The sequence below is a fragment of the Cebidichthys violaceus genome, unplaced genomic scaffold (assembly GCF_023349555.1).
Source record: "Cebidichthys violaceus isolate CVI_PGR_0920_01 unplaced genomic scaffold, fCebVio1.0.p SCAF_24, whole genome shotgun sequence".
NCBI classification, from domain to species: Eukaryota; Metazoa; Chordata; class Actinopteri; order Perciformes; family Stichaeidae; genus Cebidichthys; species Cebidichthys violaceus.
Genome location: NW_027176417.1, coordinates 1,182,874 through 1,208,163, shown reverse-complemented (window position 1 = coordinate 1,208,163; position 25,290 = coordinate 1,182,874). Strand labels below are relative to the sequence as shown.

The following is a 25,290-nucleotide window of genomic DNA, read 5'->3' as shown; positions in this document are numbered from 1 at the left end:
GCTCCGCTAGTCGCATGTCGATGTGTCCTTGAGCAAGACACTTAACCCTGAATTGTAAGTTGCTTTGGATAAAAGCTGTGTGTGTGTGTGTGTGTGTGTGTGTGTGTGTGTGTGTGTGTGTGTGTGTGTGTGTTCTCTGATTTAAGGATACAACAGAAATATTTAAATAAAACCCATCAGCTCTAAATCAGAGTCCTACCTGACCACACCAACAGCATCAACAGGTGATCCATGACGTCCAGGTAGACCGTCTCTCTCTGCCTGTGTGTCTCTGCCCGTGTGTGTCTCTGCCCGTGTGTCTCTGCCCGTCTGTGTGTCTGTGTGCTGTCCTCGGTGTATATCAGAAAGAGGTGGAGCTTTACTGATGGCTTATCTGTCTTTAGTTTTACAAAGAAGAGTCTCTGTCACATGATGAGCTTCTTCTGTCCACCATGTTTCCAGTGTGACCAGTGGATCAGACTCTTCTTCACTCTGGTGTCTTGTTCTCACTTTGGTCTGACACAAATCTGTTTAGTTATTGTCCTGTACAGCATGTGGGCTCATGGAAGTAGTATAGAACCATAGAACTATAAATCTATAGAGCAAGATAAATAGAAATAAGTTAGATTCTCTTCATAGTTCTTTTAAAACTTTTGTGGTTGTTTGAGTCTCTGTGTAGTCGTTTTACATGTTTGTGGTTTTCTTTTAACTTTTGTTGTTCTGAGTCTCTTTAAGCCAGTGGTTCTCAACTGGTCTGGCTGCGGGACCCACCATCACCCCTTAATGACAAGCCGCGACCCAAATGTTCAACTTCTCAAATGTATTTAATGAAAAGGTGGCGCAGTTAGATCCTGAGCTGAACATGTCCTCTGCAGTCGTAGTAGTAGGAGCTCTCTTGTTCCCGTCAGTCCCCGTCACACATGTTTCACGTAAACCAGTAAAACTGATTTGTTTGTTACGTCAGTAGATTCGTCCATTTGTAATGCAAAATGACCGCTTGCCTTAATTGGAGCTGTGGTCTGTTGTTTGATGTCATCCGACATGTCTTCAATTCTCCTACTTATAGTGTCATTTGACAGAGGCATAGTTTTCAGTTTATCCGCTGCGGATTGTTCTAACACGTCCATGTCCATGGCTGCAGCTCAGTAAGACACTTTTGTGATGTCCTCAGGTCTTGAAGTCGTCTTCGAAAGTACTCAACAGTAAATATATCAAACTGTCAATAAACAACTACTCATAAACAACATACATTCATATATTGTTTCCTAAAAGGAGTTAGAAGAAGTATAAAGTTAAATGTTCCTACCTCTTCATAACTCTCTCTCTTAACTCAAACATTTAACTAAATCCAGTGGCGGGCAGTGTGTTTTATACCTGGGCCTACAGTTGAATCATCTCCTAATAAGCTCATTATGACACCACAGCTAGGGGTGTAACAATACACGTATTCGTATTAAACCGCTCGGTACGAGGCTTACGAACCGAACAATACGTTTGAATAATACTAGTGCATTTGGAAAATGCAGACGCTTAAATTGTGAGAAATATAATGTTCTTTCGGTGAAGCCACTGCGCTCAACCTGGCAACCCACCCAACGTGCTGTCTGACACGCCCACCACGGAAGAACAACATTGTACTCTGGTGAGGCTCGTGTGTTCTGGGAGGCGCACTATGCTAAACTAGCTTAGCAGGAAAACCAACAGCAGCACACACGCTACAAACTCTCCCCGCAGTAGGCAGCTGTTCCCTACTGATTCCAACAGGGCTAAAGCAATCGCCACACAATCCCCATTTCTCCAGACCATAAGTCTTGCTTTGTATATGAAAACAAAACCTTAAACAGAGAATCACACGTCCGAACAAGTTATTATTTGTTTAGTGTAAAAATGAAGCTCAACACCTACAAATACACTAACTGCAGAGTGCAGATACATGAATATGCGCATGACGGGATGCTTTGTCATTAACGGACAATGCATAGAGTCAAAATCAATGTAATTAACACAATGACAAGAACAGTCACATATATTTATATGACGACAAAGCATGACAAATCAATCCAGCAACACTGCGGCGCTAAAACACGTATTCATCCACACAGTGAAGAGCACGAGCCATTCAGATATTATTCACATCACAGGAACAATATTAACCATATCATAAAAACGACACCATAGAATAATTAACACAGTAGTAACGCTACTGCAGATGTAAAATAAAACAAAAGCAGTTCACTTACCAAAGCTGCTGTTCACTTAAAGACCATCCTCCTTTCTTTGTTAATGAAGAGTTTAATATCGTGGTTGTACAGAACATCAGTGTGGTTCAGTTCCAGCCAGAGGTCCTCCTGCGAACGTGTTCGTTGAGTTGTAGATCCACTCGGGCCTCAGCTCAAGTTTTCAAAAGCACCGTAGCTTGTAAGTGTCCTGTCGTGCTATGGTGTCTTGTTGCTGCCTTGGTTAGCCAACTCAGGTTAGCGTAGCTCCAAACACCAAGACGCTCAGTCGCAAATAAAACACATTATTAGCCATAAAATGTTCTCCGACGCTGTTAGCCAGAAATACCGTTCATACAAATCCTTTTCCATGCTGGGTCAGGGTTGCTAGCTGTGGGGTTGGCCGACCCTTTGATAAGATGTCCAGCTTTTCTGGAAATGTCCTTCTCCAGAAAGGCGTTGCCAGTAACTCCCAAATCCGTTTCTCCTCCTTCAGCCATTGAGTGTTAAAAAAAAACAAAGCTAGGAAAAAGATAATAATAATCTACATCAAGAAAAACACAAAAAATGTCATGTCGATGTCATAACTTCTTACATATCTTTCAACTTGAACTCTTACTAATACTAATTTCTGCTAGTTAGCTTCACAACAGTCATGCTAGCCCACTGACCAATCACGCCGCACGCTAATGCTGACATACTTGTAGGCCACCTAGACAGCTCTGACACATCAAAGAATACGTCCAACTAAAAATCTGATTGGTTGAAGACTATGACAATCAACAATATCGTCCCCATATACTTAAACTACAAAGGCTTCCTAGCGGACCTCGGGCCTCTCTTCTTACCTAGAGACATAGAGGCTGAATCTGATTGGATAAAAGCTCCACTTAAAACAAGCTGCACTGGAAGCAGAGCAACTGAGGAAGACAGTAGCTGTGCAATGAGAAAATGATCTAATGGGAAAAATAATTAGAATACATGTAGTGTATTTGTGAAAAATTCTTAAATTATAAAATAGCTATAACTTTGTGATTCTGTTTAGGCCAGTAGAGAAGGCTTTGCTGGCCCTGACGGCCCACCACTGACTAAATATGTATCATATAAACCTTTGTGACCGGTAGCCTGTCCTCATGAATCCTCCTTCTCATCTGACCTCATGACGTTTTCCATCGAGGTCAAGGAGAAGTGGTCAGAGAAAGATGGTCTCTAGTTACTTTTATATTTGCACTCTTCACACTTTTCATTGCAACTGCTGCACAGTAATTTCCCTCTGGATAAATCCAGTACTATCTTAAATACACTGGCTGGATTTTGAAAAATGGATTAAAACTTGACTAAAAGAAGAATTTTAACAGTTTATTCTTCGATATGATTCAAGAGAAATATTAGGGAGCTTTCTGCTCTGATCGTCTTCACTGATGAGTAACTTGTCTTTAGTTTTACACATCATATTCACACCTCCCTGAACTGCGGTTGTGTGAAACTGTTAATATCTGATTTCACAAGAAGCTGCTGACTGACTGCAGATTATAGGACTGTTTCCATGACAGGCTGAGCTGTTCCTGTCAGATAAATGCTGTCAGTGTCGTCTTATTATTTCTGATAGATGTCTTAACATCAGCAGTTACAGCTACTTACTACTACTACTAGAACTACTGCAGCCTGTGTGTAGCTGTTTCCTTTCTATCACTGTAACTGACTGTGTCTCACTCAGTTCACTGGCATCATGTTTCTGTGTTGTTTGACTTGAATTAGTCCTTCATAAAGCTGCAGGATGTTTTCAGCTCCGCTGCTTTCTTTATTCACATCACCTCATATTGTTTTGCTCTGGAGGTTCATTTTTAAATCTCTGCTTTTTATTTTGAAATTGATCTGAAGCTGTGAATCTGTTTGTGTTGTTTTTAGCTGCATCAACACTTTCAGTCCAGCCCACGGTTTAAGTGAGGCTTGTACACAAACCGACTGGTGCATCGATCAACAGATCAATATCTCTCTGAGCACATCCAGCCACCTTCCTGTGTGTTGCTATGGTGATCCATACATGTGTGCGTCAGTTTGCTTGTTTCTCCTTCACTGAATTTACTTTTATCCACTTAAACACAGACAATGGCGGAATTTCAGTGTTGCATTCCACACGGTCGACCATGACATACTACTAGAAAGACTACAAATCTGGGTGGGACTCTCTGGCACAACACTTAACTGTTTTGAATCCTACTTGAATTGCCGAGAATACTTTGTGTCTGTAGCTAATTACACATCAGAATGAAATGTGGAGTTCCCAAGGTTCAATACTGGGGCCTCTTCTGTTCAACATCTACATGCTTCCACTAGCTGAGATTATGGAAAACAACAAAGTGTGTTATCATAATTCTGCAGACGACACACACATCTACATAACTATATCACCAAGGGACTATAATGCCATACAGGGGCTGGGTAAATGCATTGAACAAATCAACAACTGGATGTATTTGCTTCTCAGATGTTGTATCGCTGCTGTATCGACAGAGGTCAATTGAAGCCTATATTGGGGGTGCACCTGAGGCCTGGTATAATTGATCTGTTTTTTATGGTCTGGGTGCTGCTTCATGATTCACTCTGCCGGTGCTAACACACCTCCTTTTGTCCCTTTGAGATCCCTTCAGATAGTCCTAATGCTGGATCTAAAGGGAGTGTTGCTACTGCACGAGGATCGTTGCACAAATGCTCCAGCACTCGAGAAAATGTCAAAGCAGTCCACCATCCACGTATTAGTCTCTGCCACAGTACTTGTGGAAACTCTTCTTGTTTGTTTTAGATTTGTGAATTTTGTGATCTACCAAAGTTTTTGCTTCATTTCCAGCTCGTCCTGCCGCTGCTCCAAGCCTCTCCTTATTTTATAAGTTCTCTCCAACCAGAAGTGTTGTCTTAGTTCTCCTCTTATTCTCACAGTGTTCTAGCTGAAACACCTCATCCTCACTGCTGTCTCCCTCATTCATCTGTGTCAGTTTATTTTACTTTACTATATGTACAATGTTCATAATATTACAATTTTAAATTCCTTGAAGACGCTCTGCTAATCTCCACAGTGTACCTGCTAGAAATACGAATAATGCTGTCGTAATTATTACACCACACACAGTATGACCAACTTACATCTGTTGTCTCAAATCATCCAACTCCTGAGAGTTCTCAATTTTGTCTACAATATTACTCTTATTAATACAGTCACTTACTTTCTAATAGCAGTATTAACATGCATTTATTTACACTAAAGCGCGCGCTCTCGCCATCCAAAAGGCTCCTGAGGCATCTTGTTGTCCCAAACTGGGCTCCTTAGCGAGGTACACAGTGGTGTAACAGAATACTCACGGCTCGGATCGTATCGTGGATCAGAGTATTGGATCACTGATCGGATTAGCACAAAAGATAAAGGGATCTATACTCCTCTGGCCAGTGTCACAGCCCTGAAGGCTCCTAGCGATGCGCGCTATCCCTGATAACGTTTATACTAATTGATCATTGATGATCCATATTGTCAGATCCTTTTAAGTATTGGCAAAAAAAATGATGTTATCCTTTAAAATAAAAGACAAATCTTTCACTAGTAGTTTTAAATGATGTTGTAGGGGTGGTGTAAACAGGTATTATCTATTTATGTTGTTGTGTCACATTTCTGAAACACTACAATTTACATGTGATACCTCATGATGACGTTATAATTTACCTCCGCCTAACACTCATTTTAACGCAGGTTAGAAAAATTCTACTCGACACCAAGTGTGAAATCAATAATCAGGAGATTTATTCTTGAAAGAAGGAGCAGAGTCACAGCACATACAGTGATGAGTCTCGTAGCTGCTCAGAGCTCTGACTCTAAGTCGCTGTCTTTTATACACTGTGACAAACAGCTTTCACACATGGTAGAGTGAAGGTTTGGACCAGTTTCAACCAGTTTCAACCATCTTCTTGGTTGATTCATATGCGATTGTGTGGCTGTGTGGCTGTCTGCCCAGGTGCGCACCTCTTTGAAGCGAATGTGAGATCTGTCTTCAAAAACCATCTGTGATTAGCAAGATCATATGAAATTGAAGGCTAAATGCAAACAGGTGCACAGTCATGGAAAAGTACAAGCATTATGCATATATCATTCTGTATTTTTTCAATACTTCCCTCCTGTTCATACTTGAGTTTAACACATAATAATGAGAATACATAATGAGTTTAATAAGGCAAAAAGTAAGCATTGTGTTTTACATATGTGTTTTAAATGTAACTCCAAATACATAAAACAAGATAAAAACAGTTCAAATGTACGTATCTCAATGTCACACGGATTACATTATTTCATAGCTGTGAATATAATAAAAATGCTTCTAGCACTGCTGTGCTCTGTCTTTGTCAGCTGCAGGTAATACTGCTTTCATCATTTTGTCACTTCTCATGATTTTCGACATATGAATCATCATTGCTTTACAGTCCAGCGTCAGCATTTTGTTCTAGCACCGCCACGATTGCGTCATCATAGTAGTCAGGTGGGGGACCTGGTGTGTCGGATCGGGGAATCTGTTGGTTCACTAGAAACTGTTTAGTTAGTGCAGTGCCTATCAATCGCTGTAGGAGGCCTCTCATACAAGGTATGGGACAACACCCACAAACAGCGAGGACAGCAACTGCCACAGCGACAGACATGAACAGTGATAGGGCCACATTTCTCCACTTGCTGAACCATGATTCTAGCATTCTACCAAAAGGATCATCAGTTCCTCTGAGTGACAGGTGAGAGTGTGTGAGATGGATCCAAGATGATCTCTCTGCTACGTGGACAGCGGTTGGTGTGCTCAGGAGAACTTGGAAGGGCCCCTCCCACTTTGGTGCATAACAGGTCTTTCGCTTGATGACCTTGATGAGGACCCAGTCTCCTGGTTTCACATTCTGGACTGGATTAGACTCGGCCTGGGTGGGGGGAACAACCGAAGAAGTAATCTCTTTTCTTTTCAACTTTTTTGTCATATATTCTGCTGTATTCTCTTCCATGTGTTTATCCTGTCGTACAAACAGTCTGAGCTCAGTAAGATAGTAAGGCCTGCCATACAGTAGCTCAAGCAGTATGTGCATACTAAGCATTACTGGAGCTAAACATTGTACCCAGACAGTTCCTGTCTCAGACATCATTTTTTATAACTTTGATTTTATTGTGCCATTTGTTCTTTCAATCAACGCTGCTGACTGTGGGTGATAAGAACAATGATATTTCACGTTTATTCCAAATACTTCAGCCAAATGTTTTATTATCTTGTTGACAAAGTGTGTACCATTATCACAATAAACTATTTCTGGTATACCGAAGCGCGGTATAATGTCTTTTGTTAGAGCTTTAGCTACCGTAATAGCGTCTGGTGTTTTGGTTGGAAATACCTCGATCCATTTAGAATATCTGTCTATTATTGTCAAACAATACTTCTTCCCTTCACATTGGTTTAGTTCAATGAAATCCATGCAAATGTGTTGGAATGGGTATTCTGGTTCTGGTAATTGACCTCTAGCTGGTCTTTGCTGCCCCTGAGGATTATGTGTTGCACATACAGTACATGCTAGACAGTAGTAGTTTGTAAAGCCATATGCTGTAAAGACTGTTTGTCATTGATACCATCCTTCCTGTTGAGACATGGTCCAACCCAAAAGAGCCATGGCTTTTAGGTAATACTAGTTTGGCCTCAGGTCATTCCCAGAACCCATCGCTGTTTATTTTGCAGTTTTGTTTGATCCAATAAGCACGCTCTTGCTGTGGTGCATTGGCTTGCATGTCTTTTAAGATGTCATGATCTAAGTGCTGTACTTCAGAATGAAGTTGGTCATGTGCTTCCTCATCTGCTATGCGGTTCTCTGCTGAAATGGGGTCAGTTCCTGTTGTGTGTGCTGTGCATTTACAGACTGCTGCTTTCCTAGGCAACTGTACCGCATCTAGCAAGTGTAAGATCAAATCTCTGTGTGTGAAAGGTTTGTTAGTGGATGTCACCATGCCTCTGTTTCTCCACTGTTGAGCAAACACATGTATGCATGAATATGCATCGTTACTGTCTGTGTAGTTATTCACAACCTTATTTCGAACTAATGTACATGCCTCTGTCAGAGCAATGAGTTCTGCTGCTTGTGCAGATAAGTGTGATGGTGAAGGTTCAGCTTTCAAAACTTCATTACTTGTTGCTACTGCATATCCTGTTGCATTTGAACCATCTAAATTCTTTGTACATGAGCCATCAACAAACAGTCACATCTGCATCTTTAAATGGAATATCTGTCAAGTCTGTTCTTGGTAAAACACGACTTTCAGTTGCAGCTACACAGTGATGTGGCGTCCCTTCCTCAGCTGTTGGTAACACAGTGGATGGCTTCAGTGTTGTACACCTTTCAATAGTCAAATGAGGTTGTGAGAGCAACACTGCCATGCATGAGAGATGTCTTGCAGGTGACATGTAAGTTGTTTTATTTTGCAGAAGTAGAATTGAAACTGCGTGTGGTACTTTTAGAGTTAAAGGTTTAATTAAATAACGCCAGCGATGCTGTGATGACGGCTTGTAGACAGACAGGCATTGCTCTAGCAACAGAATCTGGTTGAGAGGAATAGAAAGCTATAGGTCTGTGTTTTCCTCCATGTTCTTGGGTTAACACAGATGTCATAAAACCTCCCCTGCAATCAACTGTCTGTGTGAATGGTTCTTTGTAGTTTGGTAAACCTAACACAGATGACCTAGTTAGCATTTTCTTCACCAGTACAAAAGCTTCCTCTGCTTCAGGAGTCCAGCTTAGTTTGTCATGTGCTGCCATAGGCTAATCATAAATCAAGTTACCATCTCAGCATAATTTGGAACCCAGCTTCTGCAGAAATGAGTCATTCCTAAAAATGACATCATTGTCTCTTTCTTTGAGGTTTTGGTGCTTTCAAAATGGATTCTTTTCTTTTCTCATCTAGTGATCGGCCATTTTTAGTTTTGGAACATACCAAAATGTCATCTACATAAAGTAAGATTTGACTTCCTTGTGGAGGTTCAAATGTAGCTAGATTAGCTGCCATTACTTGAGAGAATACAGTTGGACTTTCACAATACCCCTGAGGAATCCTAGTGTAAGTAAATTTCTTCCCCTTGAAGTGAAAAGCAAACCAGAACTGACAGTCTTCATGTACTGGTATCGAGAAAAAGACATTTGCTAGATCTATCACAGAGAAATATTCACACTCAGGATTCATTTCATTGAGTAAAGTATGCGAGTCTGGACACTCTCTAACTACCCCTGATTTTAATAATGCTTCAAATATTGGATTTATTCCCTCAGCCGCTTCTGGATTTATTGGATATTGTCTCTGGAAGGGCCTCAAACTGCTTTTTGAGTTATCGTTACGGGCTCTATCTTGTTTTTCAACCTGTTTTTGGATCTGTGTTCATAAATGGTAAAGACAAATACTCTGTCTGTACTTGTCCGTTTGCTGATCCAGCTCAGTGCTCTGGAGGACAATTGGCTAGCTCACTACACGCTACGCTTCTCTCATCCAAGGCTTCACCCGAGTCAGCTTCTGAATATACCCTAAGCTTAGCAGCTATTACTTCAAGATCTCTCTGATTTTCCAGTCTTTGAAGTTCTTGCCTTTGTGTAGCAATTGTCTCTTCCATCTTTATTTCGGCTTTCTTTGCAGCCAACTGTGCAGCACAGTCTGCTACCAAGGACAATTTTAATATCCTTTATTGGTGTTCAAAAACTCCAGGGACAGTTAGAGATGTTCGATGGAGTTTTCACTTGAATCTTCACCCTAAATGTGTCAAGTCCCCAAGACAGAGAAAATGCTTACATGAATTTTTTGGGAAATCGCACAGCAGGCATGACATTTACCTAAAACCAGGAATAAATACTAGAAAACGCTTTATTCTTTATGTACATCATTGTGCGCCAGGACGAACTGTGCGTCGGAAGTCCACGACGGACCACGCCCCCAGTCTCTCCTTCAGCTTGAGCCGCTTCGCAGGTGTAGATAATCAGTTTTCTAATCCAGTGGCGAAGCTCTTCGTGCTGACCATGAACGACGCCATGGCCGCGTGCTCTCACCGGATGACGTTAGGACCGTTGGTTGCAGCCATCGACCAGGGCACGAGCTCCACGCGGTTTCTGGTAAGATTAACAGGAGCGATATGTTTAATGTTTGGCTTCACGTGCAGAAAGCTAACGGTGTCCTTGGCTGTATTTGCCTGCTTCTGTTGTCATAAGTGAGCGCGTGGGGTTTGGCCCTCTGGTGGTAGCTCCCTTTCATTAGAGACAAACGGTGTACTCTAACCAGACATAATGCCATTTAAAACGTATGTCTTGTCATTAATATACATTGTAGTCCATGGCAAGAATAGCAAAACACAAGTGTTTAGTTTTTGCTCTCCAACCAGAAGGAACAGGTGTTTTTATTGTTCTGGGTGTTGCTTAAAGGCACCACAAGCACAAACTGTCCTAAAACAAGACACATGGCCACAGATCTCTAAACTATAGCTTTAAATATCTAAGTTAGATAATATAACTGTGACTTCTTATTAGAGTTGAGTAAATGCCACTTGACCTATGCAGAGATATTTTTGGTTGTGCTAATTGTACCTTGAAAACATGCCAAAAGCCTTCAAAACTGCAGAATTGATAACTTTACTTTGTTTTAGTATAATTGTATGATTGGCGCGTGTGATTATTGAAGGTGTCTGTGTTATGTGGCATGTTCTCACTGGTGACGTAAGTCATAAAATGACAAATGGTGTAATCTAACCATTCAGAATGAAGTTGGAGCTACTGCATGTTCAGCGTTCCCTGCATGAATGAAGAATAAAGTGTTGTGTAACAAATCTAAAACCTTGAATCTGTCCAGCTATCGGAGTGACCAACCAAAGAGAGACCACGCTTGTTTGGGACAGAGAGACGGGGGAGCCGCTCTACAATGCAATCGGTAAAGTTTTGATGTTGTTTCCTTCATATCCATTTATCCTGGCACAGATGTGACATTCTTTACTAATGGACGCCGTCTGGATGTAGACACAGACGGCAGATTGATTGATTTCCCTACAATGAGTATCATATCAATGTTTAATCCGAATCATTTCATTGCTGTCTAGTGTGACTCTAGTGCATGAAAGGTGGACTGAGAAATTATTTTAGGCTTTTATTTTGTGTGCCATTGTCTCTCCTCTCTCACTGGTAGAAAATGTGTTTCTGCTCTATCACAGACATTAGTGTGTAAAAAAAAAAAAAAACATTCTTTGTTCGGTGATTCTGCACCCAGCAACACACTCATGAGTGCGTTCATGTACGGTGTGTTGGAAATGTACTGGAGGCTCCGCGTCCCTCGGCTGCTCTCCTGGTCTTCCTCTGCAATGTCCCGAAATCTCTTCACTCTTTTGGACAGTTTTTTTTATTAAAGCGACTTTTATCTTTTGAACATCTAACTTAAACAGAGGTCGCCTCACGTGTTCGAGTGAAGACATTTAAATGAATACAGATTCACACTCACTGTTAGGAGGTAGAGCTAGAGTCTGTGTATTTGTGTTATTTGGTCTCATGTTGTCAAATAACGAGTCATTCCCTTTTGCTTTTTAGCGTTCTTGTCAGGAAAAGTATCTCATAGTGATTTAAAATGATCGGTGACTGATTTGTATTTGGAATTTCTGTTTGATTATTGATTTGATATTTTAGCTACAAATATGCATGTTTAAGTTCAAGGTTTTAATCGTTAAATTTTTAACTTATTTCTGAAAAAAGTTCAGTTCATAAAGGCTTTCTCCACATGTTTCTTTTAAAAAGTATCAAAGACATTTGAACAGTCCGTCCTATTAAGAGGAATAGTTTGAACCTCCTTAGTTGATATTCCATCGGTGTCCAAAACCGTGATGCTATCACAACCAACAATACCTAAAACCAAAACACTCTAAACGCTCTATTAATGTGACTTCTATATTAATAATCGAATTTCACTTATTAAACAAGTTCATCTTTTCTTTTGGCAGAAATCCTGAGCTCTCTCAGGTATCCCTGTTTCAGGGGTAAGTTCATCTCTAGTTTTACTCTCCAGTGTTGTGTCTCCATCTAACCTTTGTAGTATTTGAGGCATTCAATGGCTCCCCCTGGTGGATGTATGTGTGAATTACAGTGTCTTGGGATCAGTCGGCAGCGCTGGTTGGACAGATGTGTTTTCAGGACGGGCAGGCTAAAAACACGCAAGTGTCTCTGTGTGTTTTTATTCTCTTCTGTGTGTTTTTATTCTCTTCACATGTATCGGTTCTAGTGTTTGTAGTTTGATGTATTTTTGTGTTTTCAGGTATGGAACTGGCTGCTTTCTCCTGCGAAACACAGGAGCCAAGGTCCAATACTACAGATTAGACTGACTCGGCTCCAGGTGGACGGAGGAATGACGTCCACCAGGCTGCTGATCCTCTGCGTCCCTGTTGGTGAGATGTCCATTCATGTCTCATCATGTTTGTTGGCTGTATTCAGTGCTTCACAACGAATCAGTGTGATGCCGAAGGGAAGCTGTGGTACATAATAAACACACTGCTGCAGTGATTAAACTGGTTCTTCAGTAGAGCCTCGTGAGGTTCAGTGTGAACCTGCACACGCTAGCTGTTTGACATGATTTTTCTTTGCATGTGACTAAATGTTTTTACAGCACAAAGACCGTAAATCATAACCAAATGTTTATGGTGCGACACTGGAAGTATTACTGCCCCCTGCTGGCAACATGATGCATTTATTATATCGCACTTAAAATCATATAATTCAGAAAAATGTAAAAGTATTGCTCATGCTTGCAATTTTTCACATTTTTGGAAATAGTTTTCCAATAGTTGTGTCAATATGCAGTATAAAAAAAAAAAAGTATTGTTTTACAAAGCTGAATACCTAAAATGCGTAAATAAGTCTATGAAAATGCATCAATAATACGAGTAGTGAGTGGTAGAGTTTCATGATTGTTCTTCATATTGTCGTCCTGATTGTCTGCAGTGAAGCCGTCCATGCCTGAGACCACAGCTCTCGGTGCAGCGATGGCAGCAGGAGCAGCAGAGGGGGTGAGTGTGTGGAGTCTGAGCCCAGAGGACCTGAGTGAAGTCACCTCCGAGAAGTTGGAGCCTCAGATCAACCCTGAAGGTACGGTGAGCCGCTGCTGTCTTGGGGGGGAAAGACGCGTCCTCGGTGGCCCGCCCGCTTTGAGAAGTGAGAGGTCTGTCTGTGTGTTCTCTTCTCAGAGAGCGAGTTTCGGTACGCTCGATGGAAGAAGGCGGTTCAGAAATCCATGAACTGGGAGACGACGGAGCCCGTCTGTAATGGAAACGGTAGGAAGCTCAGCGCTCACCGACGAGCCAAACCTCACTAGTCAGAGTAAATATTGACGCACAAAATGTCTCCTGACGATATCTGTCAGTAGGTTGGTGTCCTTGAATTGTCTTTTTCATGGTGTTGTTGTATAATTGCTCTTCTGTGTTGCCTTCATTTGTTTAAATGACCAGAAGGTGAGATGAGCATCTTCAGCAGCATCCCTCTGGGCTTCTCCATCATGGGCAGCATGTTGATGTTAGTCGGTGCCAAAACTATTATAATACTTGAATCAGAAAGGCGTTTTGAGTGATGAGGAGGTTTGCGTAATCGAGGCAGAGCGAACTGACTACGATAAACGCAGAAAAATACTGAAGTCGGTCATAAACTCGGGGGAAGATGCCTGCTACGAGTTCCTCAGGATTGTTGACGTGACGAGAAAGTGGACCTTAGAGAAGGACCTATACTACTGGATCAGCTGCTTCCCCTTCAACGAAGACTCACAAACAGATACAAGCTACTTAAAAGGTATGTGAAAGCCCAGTTCTAACTGATAGTGTGTAACATCTTTACTATTTAGCTTTATGGGGCTTTGATGTAGCTTTGGTATTTCTCAACCTATTTTCTCATGTATTTGCGACTAATGGGAACAACAGTGTTTTAAACTGGTTTAGTATTGAGAGAGAACGCTGCAGGCGTTAGCTGCTGAACGGGCTGTAATGTGATCACACCGTCAATGTGCTTCAATGCTTCCTTTCTTATCTCCTTTAGCATAGGAGACACTGCACCATCCTTTACCAAAGGAAAGGAGAGAATGAAAACAAACAATATGCCTTTTGTGCATTATTTTCATACAGTCATATAATATTCATGTTGACGGTGACAACTATTTGTTCCACTTTATTTTCATTTATCTATTTTAAACACGTAAGATACAAAACAACAAAAACAAATAGAATGGACAGTAAATATACTGTAGCTGTCAATAAACATTTTCTGTGCAAATTTGAGATACTTAATTTTTATTTGAGTATTTTCTACTTTATACTTCGACTAAATATATTGTGGTTTTAAATATTGTGGTTTTTAATTCACTACACATATCTGTTAAGGATGTACATCCCCGAGAACAAAGCAGAAACTTCCCCCAGTGACCTGCTGAAGACAGGTAGAAACATACTGTTGGTTGGTAAACCTGGGATTGGAAAGACAGCAGTCACTCACCAAATGTTGAAACTGTGGGCAGAAAGAGACAACGAGGAGCTTGATTACATGTTTTACTTTGACATGAGAGAAAAATCCGACATCAAGAACTTGGAGGATCTTCTCTTCGGTGCGTTCAGTGAACCAGATGAAGGCAAAGAGGTTTTACAGGACATTAAGAACAACTCTGACAATGTCACGCTCATTTTTGATGGAATCACAGATCTGTCTGACCATCCATCAGTGGTGAAGAGGCTTGTAGAGAAGCACCTACTGTCTGAGGCCAAGATCATTGTGACTTTGAGACTGGATGATGAAGAAGACTTCCCTTCTGAAGACTTTGTCAGAGTGGAGGTGAAAGGCTTTAATGAGCAGGCCATAAAAACATACTTATCTGCAACGATCGGAGAGGAACAGAAGAAGGTTTTGAGCAACTTGGAGTTGTTCACTCTTTGCCATGTCCCAATGTATGCACTGATGGTGTCTGTCTGCTTTTCATCTGAGACGCCAGAAGACTCTCCACAGCCGTGCAGTATAGCTGACATCTACATCAATATTGTTCGCCATTGCCTTCAGATCAACAGCCAAACAAGAAACAGAGATCTAAATTCCTTCATCAACACCAAGTGGAATGAAATGCTATCTTTGGCTGAGGTTGCTTTTCATGCAACTGAAGGCAAAACGGTGAACTTGACAGAACGTCCCTGTGAAGACAGCTGTGTCCTTTCCTTCCTGAATCCACTCGTTATCAAAGTCGGCCCCACGGAGAGAACCACCACATATGCATTTCTCCATTACACCATACAGGAGTTTTTTGCAGCGTTGTGGCTCTTGAAGAATCCAGATCGAGATCAAATCAAGGATGTGTTTCAGCAATGCCTCACTGAGGAGAAGAAACACATGAAACATCTGATCCCTTTCATGTGTAGATTGTTGAATGTGAAGAGCCCGAGTCTCATGAAGTGTCTGAATCCAGCTCAGGAGCTCAAGAATACGTCGAACTGGTTCTTTGAGGAAATGATCGACACATTGTGTGAGACAGATGAGGCTGGTCCTGAGGACAGTGAGCTTGATGTGGACACACTGTTCCTATGCCAGTGCTTGTATGAGTCCCAGTGTCCTGAAGCATGCATGTACCTCCTGGACAAGCTGGACTACCATCTGGATCTCAGAGGAGAGAGTCTGGACCCTCTCCCCTGCTGTGCTGTGGCCTATGTGGTCGCTCAGTCGACGGAGAGGAAAATATCGCTGAACCTTGAGGACGTCATGGTATCTGAACAAGGAATGAGACAACTATTCGGATGCCTTAAAAACGTCCAATGGTAGGAGTGAGCATGTGTTTTAGGTGTCAAATTACTGTTAAGGTTACAACACATCCAATTAAGTACTATTGAACTGTTCCTCTTCATGTGTAACCACTTATTTTCATGAATCAATCCAAGATGTATTGAGGATGTCGAAATAGAACAGAAAACAATTCAATTTAGCTGTATCATCTGTGCATAAACACTTTTTTATGATCCTTTACTGTTTCTCTACCCGGTTATATTAATATTGAGGAAGTGGTCTCTGATTATTCTTCAGAGGATTCCTACCAAGGTTAACGTCTGCCTCCACTGGGAGAGAGAAGCTCCAGTCTGCCAGAGTCTGTGCACGTCTCTCTTGGAGGCTTTGCCACACATCAGCTCACTCAGGTATGTAGCTTCTGTTCTGACGTGACGCTGATTCCACACACTTTAAATGTGATCCTTTTGTAAAACCGTTGATTCTTTGGTGGGAGGTCTCCACCTTAATACACAGCAGTAAAGTAAACTTTCATGTATTTCTAATATCATTCATTACAGCATTAGAAATGCTAATTTTCACGCGTCCTCGTCGGCTCATATCCGTGCGACCGTCCTTGTGGAAAGTATAGCAGAGGCTTAATGCATTAAAGCTTGTTTACGTGTCATAGATCATATCTAACATCAGCACAGCGTCAACATTGTGTCTGTTTACAACTGTGAATGCTAAAGAGTTTTACCGTACATGTACTGTTTGATACATCTGTTTGTTACCATGCAGCTTCAGGATGACACAGAGGTCCAGCATTACAGGACCAGGAGCAACGGACACTGGAGAGGAGGAAGAAGAAGCAGCTGTTACTGGATTTATGCCTGAAAGCAGCACTTCACAAAGGAGAAAGCTGTCTCAATGAAGTGAAGACGCTCATCTCATTGTTTTCTGTCACCGCTGACTTAAGTAACACCCTTCTTGACTTTTATCAGCATGTCGAGACAAAAGGGTTTTCAGCTGTCATTCCAAAACTGAGGCCACTTCTCCAGTCAGCTCCTTCATTCTGGTCCATAGACCTCTCAGAGAGAAAGACCTCCATCCTCCTGGAAGTGCTGAAACTCCAACCAGAGAAGAAACAAGTGGAGCTGACAGGCTGCTCACATGAAGAGAGTGAAGTGAGGAGTTTCCTACAGTGTCTGCCTTTTATCTCACAGCTCAGGTAACTCTGACAAATACTGAATATTTAATTATAACATGTGGCTTCTTCTTCAGAGGTTTGTCAGAAAATCTGTTTCATAATCTGCAGTGTTTCTAAAATAGTTAATTGTAGTTAACAAATAAACATAACGATCCATATAAAGATGAATATAATTTCTCAGTTCAGTAATAATTTATCATCACAGTTATCACAGTCTTCTGCCTGTATGAGAATAATTAAATGAAGTGAATAATATGAATGGAACAATGTGGCTCTGAGACAACAACACTAAAATAAACCTTTGAAACTGAATTATTCTTTGACACATTAAATAACAAACATCTCTTTCAATTTGATTTCACAGTAATTTTAAACATGAAAATTAAAAAAAGATGTCAGTCCTCTGAATCATCAACATTTAGCTGTATTGTATAACTTCTGTCTCGCTGCTGTTGTTCCACTATTTATATTTATATGTTGTGAATTTATTTTACACTCAAATCTCATACATCAAATCAAATGACATGAAGTGAACTAAACCAGTAGGAAGCAAACCTGAAGTAAGTTCAGAGACAGGATGAGTGTTTGTGTTGTGAGTCAGTAAAAGTCCAGACATGATGTTCAGTCAAACTGTCATTAGATTGTCTACAGTACAGACATGTACAAGATGGAGTCCATCAGTAGTGACTTGTTGTATTCATGCAGATGAAATCAAATCACTAAATGTTTCCTTTTATTATTTCAGTATTTATCATCTCTGGTTCAATCATTCTAAAGGAATCAAGTTCTTTGGGACTCTGTTCTGTGCAGCAGCAGAGAGAGAACAGAGAGGAGAGAAGATGCTGAAGCTGTTATCATCAGTGTGCTCATACAAAACATTCCCTTTATATTATGATGATGATGATGTTTATCAGACGTATCAGAGTGATTTCCTGCTGGATCTGTACTCCCACCTGAAGGACTGTGAAACTAAAAAAGGTCTGAGTCTCCTTCCATCATTACAGTCAGTTCTCCAGTCAGCTCCTTCATTCTGGTCCATAGACCTCTCAGAGAGAAAGACCTCCATCCTCCTGGAAGTGCTGAAACTCCAACCAGAGAAGAAACGAGTGAAGCTGATGGACTGCTCACATGAAGAGAGTGAAGTGAGGAGTTTCCTACAGTGTCTGCCTTTTATCTCACAGCTCAGGTAACTCTGACAAATACTGGATATTTAATTATACTGGATAATTCATAATACTATATATTTACTTCAGAAGAGGTTTGTCAAAAAAGACCCAGCTCATAATAACCGGTGTTTTGTAATTTACATGCTCCCTTAAGTGTCCTTGAGTGAGACACTGTTCCCTTAGTGACTCCGCCCACTGCTCAGGATCGGTTAGATGTAGAGGTCACATTTCATGTTTGTACCGGAATCTATATGACGAGTTATGAAGTTTATCTTCATAAAGCAGAATGCCATTTGTCAGTATTTTTAATCTAGTGTGATATCACAGCCATTACTACATCACACTCTGTTTTCTCTAAATTTCACCCTTGATGAAAGACATTGTTCATGAGATGGTTTATGATGCAGTGTGTCTCGTACCGTACCTTTGCTGGTTTCACACTTCATCCATCTTTGTTTCAGCTGTGATCCAGACTTCTTCCAGACAGTGTGTACGTTGATCTCTATCAGATCCAGAGAGGAGGCTGAGCAGTTGTCCTCTCTGCTGCAGCTGCTGGGCTTCACCCTCCGGTTAACGGGAGGCTTACCCAGGAAAACCTGCCGGTCTGTGGGTAAAGTTCTCAGACGTTGTGGCTCTGAAGTGGATCTCATCCTCACACCCAGAAAGATGTCTGTCAGAGGAGCCTCCCTCCTCTTTAGAGGAGCAACACAAGTACACATTCTGAGGTACGCACTCATATCTTTACTGCCTTTAGTTCTTATGACTCCATCCTTTCCACTGTGAATGTCCAGTTGGTTGTGTGACTTCATTCTTCTTTATTTCCAGGCTTTCCAGCGACATGGCCTTGCTACTGTGTCGATGGGTAAGAAGAAGGGAAGCGGGCCGTCGGCTGGCTGTCCAAGAGCTTTCTCTCTCCCCTCAGAAAGCCCAGCCGTCACAGAGAGCGTTGTTGAAGGTTGTCAGTAGTTTGGCGTCCCTGCTGAGATACTGGACAGTCACACGGTTAGACCTGACTGAGTTCTGTGCTCCTGCTCTGGGTCTCCTCCCACTGCTGCTTCATGATGGCCCTCTAACAATCAGGTAGAAGTATTCCACACTGATGTAATGTATTCATCCTGGACTCTTCTAACAGATATTCATACGTTTTCTATCTGCAGACTGAGTGAGAAGACTTTCCAGCCGCTGCTCTCCCTCATCCATGAAATCCAGGACAAGGACTTGACCCGGTCCTTCTTGAGTAAGGTTGGTGGAGACCAGAGCAGCTTCTGTCTGAACTGGGAGCTTCTTCACTATCTGCTTCAGCAGTCGTCAGCTCCCACCATCACGGTGAACCTGAGGAGGAACCGCTTCTTACAGGAGAGCGTCACACGTCTGCTTCCCTTTCTGGACAGGATTGTGTTCAAAGGCTGATCTATTTGTTTTTTTTATCATCCTGTTTAATCGTTTCTATACGTGTTGTTGTGGCTTGTTCTCACTAAACAAAGATCCCTGGTGTCTTTCAGGCTCTGTCCCAGGTTTGTGTTGACCGCCATCAGAGAGATCTATAAAGCTGCAGCCGCTCCTGTTGTACCCAGTTTACTGAGGTCTTTGGATCATGAGATCGACCTGACCTGCAGAGGGATGGACTCAGTGGACTGTGCTGCTCTGCGCTTCACCCTCAGACACAGTGACGGAGTTAAACTGAAGCTCCTGTGGACCTCCATACCAGCAGAGGAAGTAGAGTCCATCCTGTTTATGCTGGACACAGTTTCTCAAATCAGGTCAGACATTAGTATCAGAACACTGCAACACTCAGGATAGAATTCACGGAGTGTGTGTGTGTGTGTGTGTGTGTGTGTGTGTGTGTGTGTGTGTGTGTGTGTGTGTGTGTGTGTGTGTGTGTGTGTGTGTGTGTGTGTGTGTGTGTGTGTGTGTACTTATATGACATTACAAGACAATTCTGTCGTATTCTATCAGTAATAAACACATTGTTTACTGTCTCTTTCACAGAAGTTTGTTTAACCTGAAGCTTTGTTTCCAACCTGTCTGATCATCTGACCGCTTGTGTGTCTCGATCAATCAGAAGGCTTATCAATGACGTCACCATGTTCCCAGATCTTATCTACTAATGGTCTCTATGTTGTTGTGACTGACAGAAATGAAGGAGGAAACTACAACAATAAGAGTACAAGTTGTCAGGATACATAGTTATCCTTTAATTCATATTATTTGTGTCTTTTGTAAATGTGAATCATATCGGTATCTGATCAATAAACCTTTATGCTTATCTTATTTTTAGATGTATTTTTCCTCCAGTGTTGACAGGGAACTGCTGCTGAGGTTTGTCCACAGCTGTGCTGCCTCTGATGCCCAGCAGGGGGCAGCAGTCCACCTGCTCAGGACAGTGCAGCACAGGCTGGATCTGTCCTGCTCCTCCTGTGTGGAGCTGGATGTCAGTGAGACTCTCAGGCTGACTGCTGAGGACTGCAGGGCCGTCTCCACCATCCTGAGACGCAGCAGCTGGGACACACAGCTCATCCTGCAGGACTGTGAGGTGGAGGACAGCGGACTGGACCTGCTGTTTCCTGTCCTAGACAGAGTCCTCCTCAGGTTAGAAAGACCACAGAATGACCAGAGAAGAATCTTGTTTCTGCGTTTCTTCATCCCAACAGTCTGTTTCTCCTGTGTAGAGCCAGTAAAGCCGTCCTTCTCCAGCTGGTGTCCCTGGTTCCTGTGAACAGTGAGAGGGACACAGTGAGATGGGCAGTGTCCCTCTGTGGAGCCCTGGACCTCAGTCACACCACACTGGATCAGAGGGCCTGTGGAGCTTTGTCCCTGATGCTGGAGTTCTGAGGGGCTGACCGAGCTGGACCTCAGTCAGTCAGCTCACGGACCAGCTGCTGCTCAAACTCAGCACACATCTGCACAAAGTACAAGTCCTGGAGTGAGTGTCCATCTGTAATGTGTTCATGTGACAGAAATCTATACGACGCAGATAATCATTCAGAAAAGATTTGTTAGAGCAACAGCTGGAGTCATGTCAGCTCAAAGATAAACAGTAACCCTATGAATAAACCAGAATCTGGAGCTGCTGCCTCCACATATAAAGTCACAAATGCTCCTCTGTGTTCCAGTCTGAGTCACAACAACATCACTGATGCTTCCACTGACATCTTACTCCAGCTGGTCTCCATCAACCCCTCCATGGACACTGTGCGGTGAACACCGGGCATTAATCCACACAGCTGTTCTCACAGATCCGTGAACCCCGTTTCATCTCTCTCTCGCTCGCTCGCTCTATAGACTCTTCAGGAACAACATCGTGGACAGAACATCCTTCAACAAAGACAAGCAGTTTGAAATCTGGTGAAGTGTGATTGTAAAGTGCTGATGTCTTTTGTCTGTTGATGGTTAGATGATATAATTTTAGTGCAAGTACTAATACTATGTTTACAGTAGTCAGTTGGTGTGATGATACTTATGGAGGAACTACAGATTATTATTTAAAAGTCCTGTGAGATTTGATGAATTTCACAGGACACCCTGTGAGATTCATCAAATTGTTCTGTTGGGACCAGGATTCTGGATTTTTGGCAAAACAAGTAGAGGCCATGACTGTTCTATCAATATCATGAGTCGGCATAATTTCTGTATTGTGTAATAATGGGATGATGTTGTAGTTCATTTAAGGCTGAGAAGACTTTAATCATCTCAAAGTAATGATGCAATAACAAAATAAATGTAAATATGAGAATTATTTGTAGTTGATCTTTTAAAGATCAACTATAAATAATTCTATGTATAATGGTCATTGTCTCTTTTTCTCATTAAAATACTTAATTTACTGTAAACTGCAGTAATTTTGGCTGCGGAGAAGTAAACTGTGTTAATCAGGTACTGTACTTCCTGAAAATAGTATATAGCCTGTTGAAAACAGTCATAGTATAGCCTATCGAAAAAAGTGAAAAACAGTCGTATAGCAAGTCGAAAAAAGTCAAAAAACAGTCATAGTATAGCATGTCGAAAACAGTGAAAAAAGGTCATAGTATATTATGTCGAAAACAGTCATAGTATATTATGTCGAAAACGGTCATAGTATATTATGTCGAAAACGGTCATAGTATAGCCTGTCGAAAACGGTCATAGTATAGCATGTCGAAAAAAGTCAAAAAACAGTAATAGTATATTATGTCAAAAGAAGTCACAAGCCTTTTGTTTATGAAACCGACACAGGCACTTCTTTGTGTTGGGAAAGGCACTTCTTTGTGTTGGGAACAAACCTATCGTGCAACCAATGCATAAACATAGAGACATGTTCTCTTTGTGGATTTGACTTATTCATTTTGAATGTTGGACGTCAACAAGCACTGCACCTCATATTAATCAAACCAAAAGACACGCACCTCAGGTCTTCTGTCAGCTATTTGATCAGAAAGGATATTCTACTGTTTGGCAGAGCTTTGCACTTTAAAATGTCACTGTATCTCACAAGGATTGAACCCATCATTTTCAGGTTCGATCCTTCTCACGTTCAGACTGTTTTGAGGCCTGACATGGAATCACAAAGTCAAAAACGTCTAGAGACATAACTCAAGTCTCAGGGCAGATGTGTTCGGTGTTAGAATAGTGGTTAGGAGTAGGAGGCAAGAAGTTGTGGGTTTGTGTGTTTTAAAGGTCTGATAACCAAACAAGAAGTCAAATACACCAAGAAACCTTTCATCTGCGTTGGGTCGATTAGCTCTAGGTAAAGGCCAACTGGCTAGAGCCCCGAAGATTGTGTGTTCGATCCTTATAAGTGCCGAAGGTTTTTTTTAGGATTGACGCGCAATCGCAGAGTCAAATACGACAAACAACAATTGAAACGTGTGGTGTCGATTAGCTCAGGTCGATAGAGGAAGGGCTGGAGTCTCAGAGATTGCGAGTTTGATCCTTATAAGTACTGAAAGGTTTTGAGGTTTGACATGCAATCGCAGAGTCAAATACGACAAAAAACAATTGAAATGTGTGGCGTGGATTAGCTCAGGTCGATAGAGGAAGGGCAGGAGTCTCGGAGATTGGGAGTTCGATCCTTATAAGTACCGAAAGGTTTTGAGGCATTGACATGCAATCGCAGAGTTAAATACACGGAAAAAAGTGTTCTGTATGCGAAAGAGACCGGTAGCGTAGTGGTGGCATTCGTGGGTCAGCAAGCGTAGGCAACCTGCAGCCATGGACTAAGTGGGTTCGAATCCCACGCGTCTATCTAAGTCTCTAGTGCGCCACCGCGGAGGTGGTGGTGGGGGCATAGTCCCCACCTGTGGTTTCGGAGAGATGTAGCCAGGGGGTTATGGGAAAGTAGATGATGACTGGCTAAAATTTAACTAATTTTATTATTATTAATTAACTTATTATTAACTTACTTATGCTACTTTAACTTACTTATGCTACTTTAACTTACTTATGCTACTTAAGCTACTTTAACTTACTTATGCTACTTAAGCTACTTTAACTTACTTATGCTACTTATGCTACTTTAACTTACTTATGCTACTTTAACTTACTTACTTTACTTTTTCAGACAATAAAAGACTTCCATAATGTCTTAATGACAATTGTCTGGCTTGGGATGTGAACCAGTGACCTGGTGCATAAGCCAACAACTTCTTTGGCCACCCTTGTATCTGGCAGAGCCATCGGTTCCAACCAACTGCTATGTTCTTTGGCCATATTTGTCTTTTCCGATTGAGACATTTCACCCAAAACACACCACATAGGTTTTGAACCAGCAACCTCCCATTTAACAAGCACTCCTCTATCTCCCCGCACTATCAGCCACAGCACACTTTCAACTGTTCTCCGGGCGTATTTGTCTTTCATGCTGAGGGATTTCACCCAAAACACACTGCAAAAGCGACTGCACTGCACCAGGATCGAACCTACAACCACCTGTCTCCCAACCACTCCTCTATCTCCCCACACTATCGGCAGAGACACACAGATGCTTGTTTTCCACACACAGATGCTTGTTCTCCGGGCGTATTTGTCTTCCCCGCTGAGGTGCAGTTATTTTTTTGGTCCAAATCCCAAAATGACACGGTCAAATACGCAAAGAGAAGCGATAAATGTGTACTTGCATTGGTGGCGCAGGAGGTTTGTTCACGACACGAAAGGGCCCCGTGTCTGGTTCAAGACCTGCTCGGTACCGAGGCATGTGCAACCGTAAATAAAATAGGAATAGATGCTAAAATAGTTGCGTAAACAAAATAAATAGCTGAGGAAATAGTTGCGTGAATAACAACAGCATAAATAACCCAATATTCCAAAAGGCAAACAAAATAAAGGTTGCATGGGTACAACCACTATACTATGTAAACACGTACAAAGAGAGTTAAGCAAGTAAATATAAAAGGTAATATGTCAAAAAGTAAGCATAACAATTCATATTTTTTATTTTATAAATATATTTTTTTAATTAAGGCTGTGAAACTCTGACTTTTTTCAGAGTTTCACTTCTAAGGAAACAAAAGCTCTACCAAACAGTAGAATCTCAGAACAAATAGCTCAAATAGGTTTGAAACCGCTCCTCTATCTCCTCAACGGCCCCGGAACACTTACACCTGTTCTCCGGGTGTATTTGTCTTCCCCGCTGAGAGATTTCACCCAAAAAGTAAATGTACAGCATGTTGGGAAAAAATAAATAAAAAAAATTAAATTAAATTTTAGTTAAAAAAAAATGTCATTCATTTGTTTACTTTTTTTGGACATATTACCTTTTATATTTACTTCCTTAACTATCTTTCATTCCATGGTTTATGTATGTAAAAAAAAATAGGAATAGATGCCAAAATAGGAATAGATGCCAAAATAGGAATGCTAGGATGCATAACAGAATAAATAGTTGCATGAATAAGATAAAAAACCAATATACTATGTAAACACATACATAAATCATGGAATGAAAGACAGTGACTTTTTAAGGAAA

The 25,290-nt window shown here is 41.5% G+C and overlaps 3 protein-coding genes across 3 annotated transcripts; all 3 read left to right on the top strand.

Annotated features, from left to right (window-relative positions):
- The first annotated feature begins 13,199 nt into the window (after positions 1-13,199).
- On the top strand, positions 13,200-13,896 carry LOC137879213 (glycerol kinase-like). Its single transcript, XM_068719891.1, has 3 exons — positions 13,200-13,343; positions 13,442-13,528; positions 13,703-13,896. The coding sequence occupies exons 1-3, from the start codon at positions 13,211-13,213 to the stop codon at positions 13,819-13,821; spliced, it is 339 nt and encodes a 112-aa protein (XP_068575992.1). The 5' UTR covers positions 13,200-13,210; the 3' UTR covers positions 13,822-13,896.
- Positions 13,897-13,977: 81 nt separating this feature from the next.
- Positions 13,978-17,276, top strand: LOC137879067 (protein NLRC5-like). Its single transcript, XM_068719640.1, has 4 exons — positions 13,978-14,036; positions 14,621-16,033; positions 16,296-16,405; positions 16,776-17,276. Coding segments are annotated over exons 2-3 (1,413 nt in total). The 5' UTR covers positions 13,978-14,036; position 14,621; the 3' UTR covers positions 16,297-16,405; positions 16,776-17,276.
- Positions 17,277-18,023: 747 nt separating this feature from the next.
- Positions 18,024-19,786, top strand: LOC137879215 (uncharacterized). The gene is made up of 4 exons (XM_068719893.1): positions 18,024-18,370; positions 18,812-19,075; positions 19,176-19,430; positions 19,508-19,786. The coding sequence occupies exons 1-4, from the start codon at positions 18,024-18,026 to the stop codon at positions 19,758-19,760; spliced, it is 1,119 nt and encodes a 372-aa protein (XP_068575994.1). The 3' UTR covers positions 19,761-19,786.
- The last annotated feature ends 5,504 nt before the right edge of the window (positions 19,787-25,290 follow it).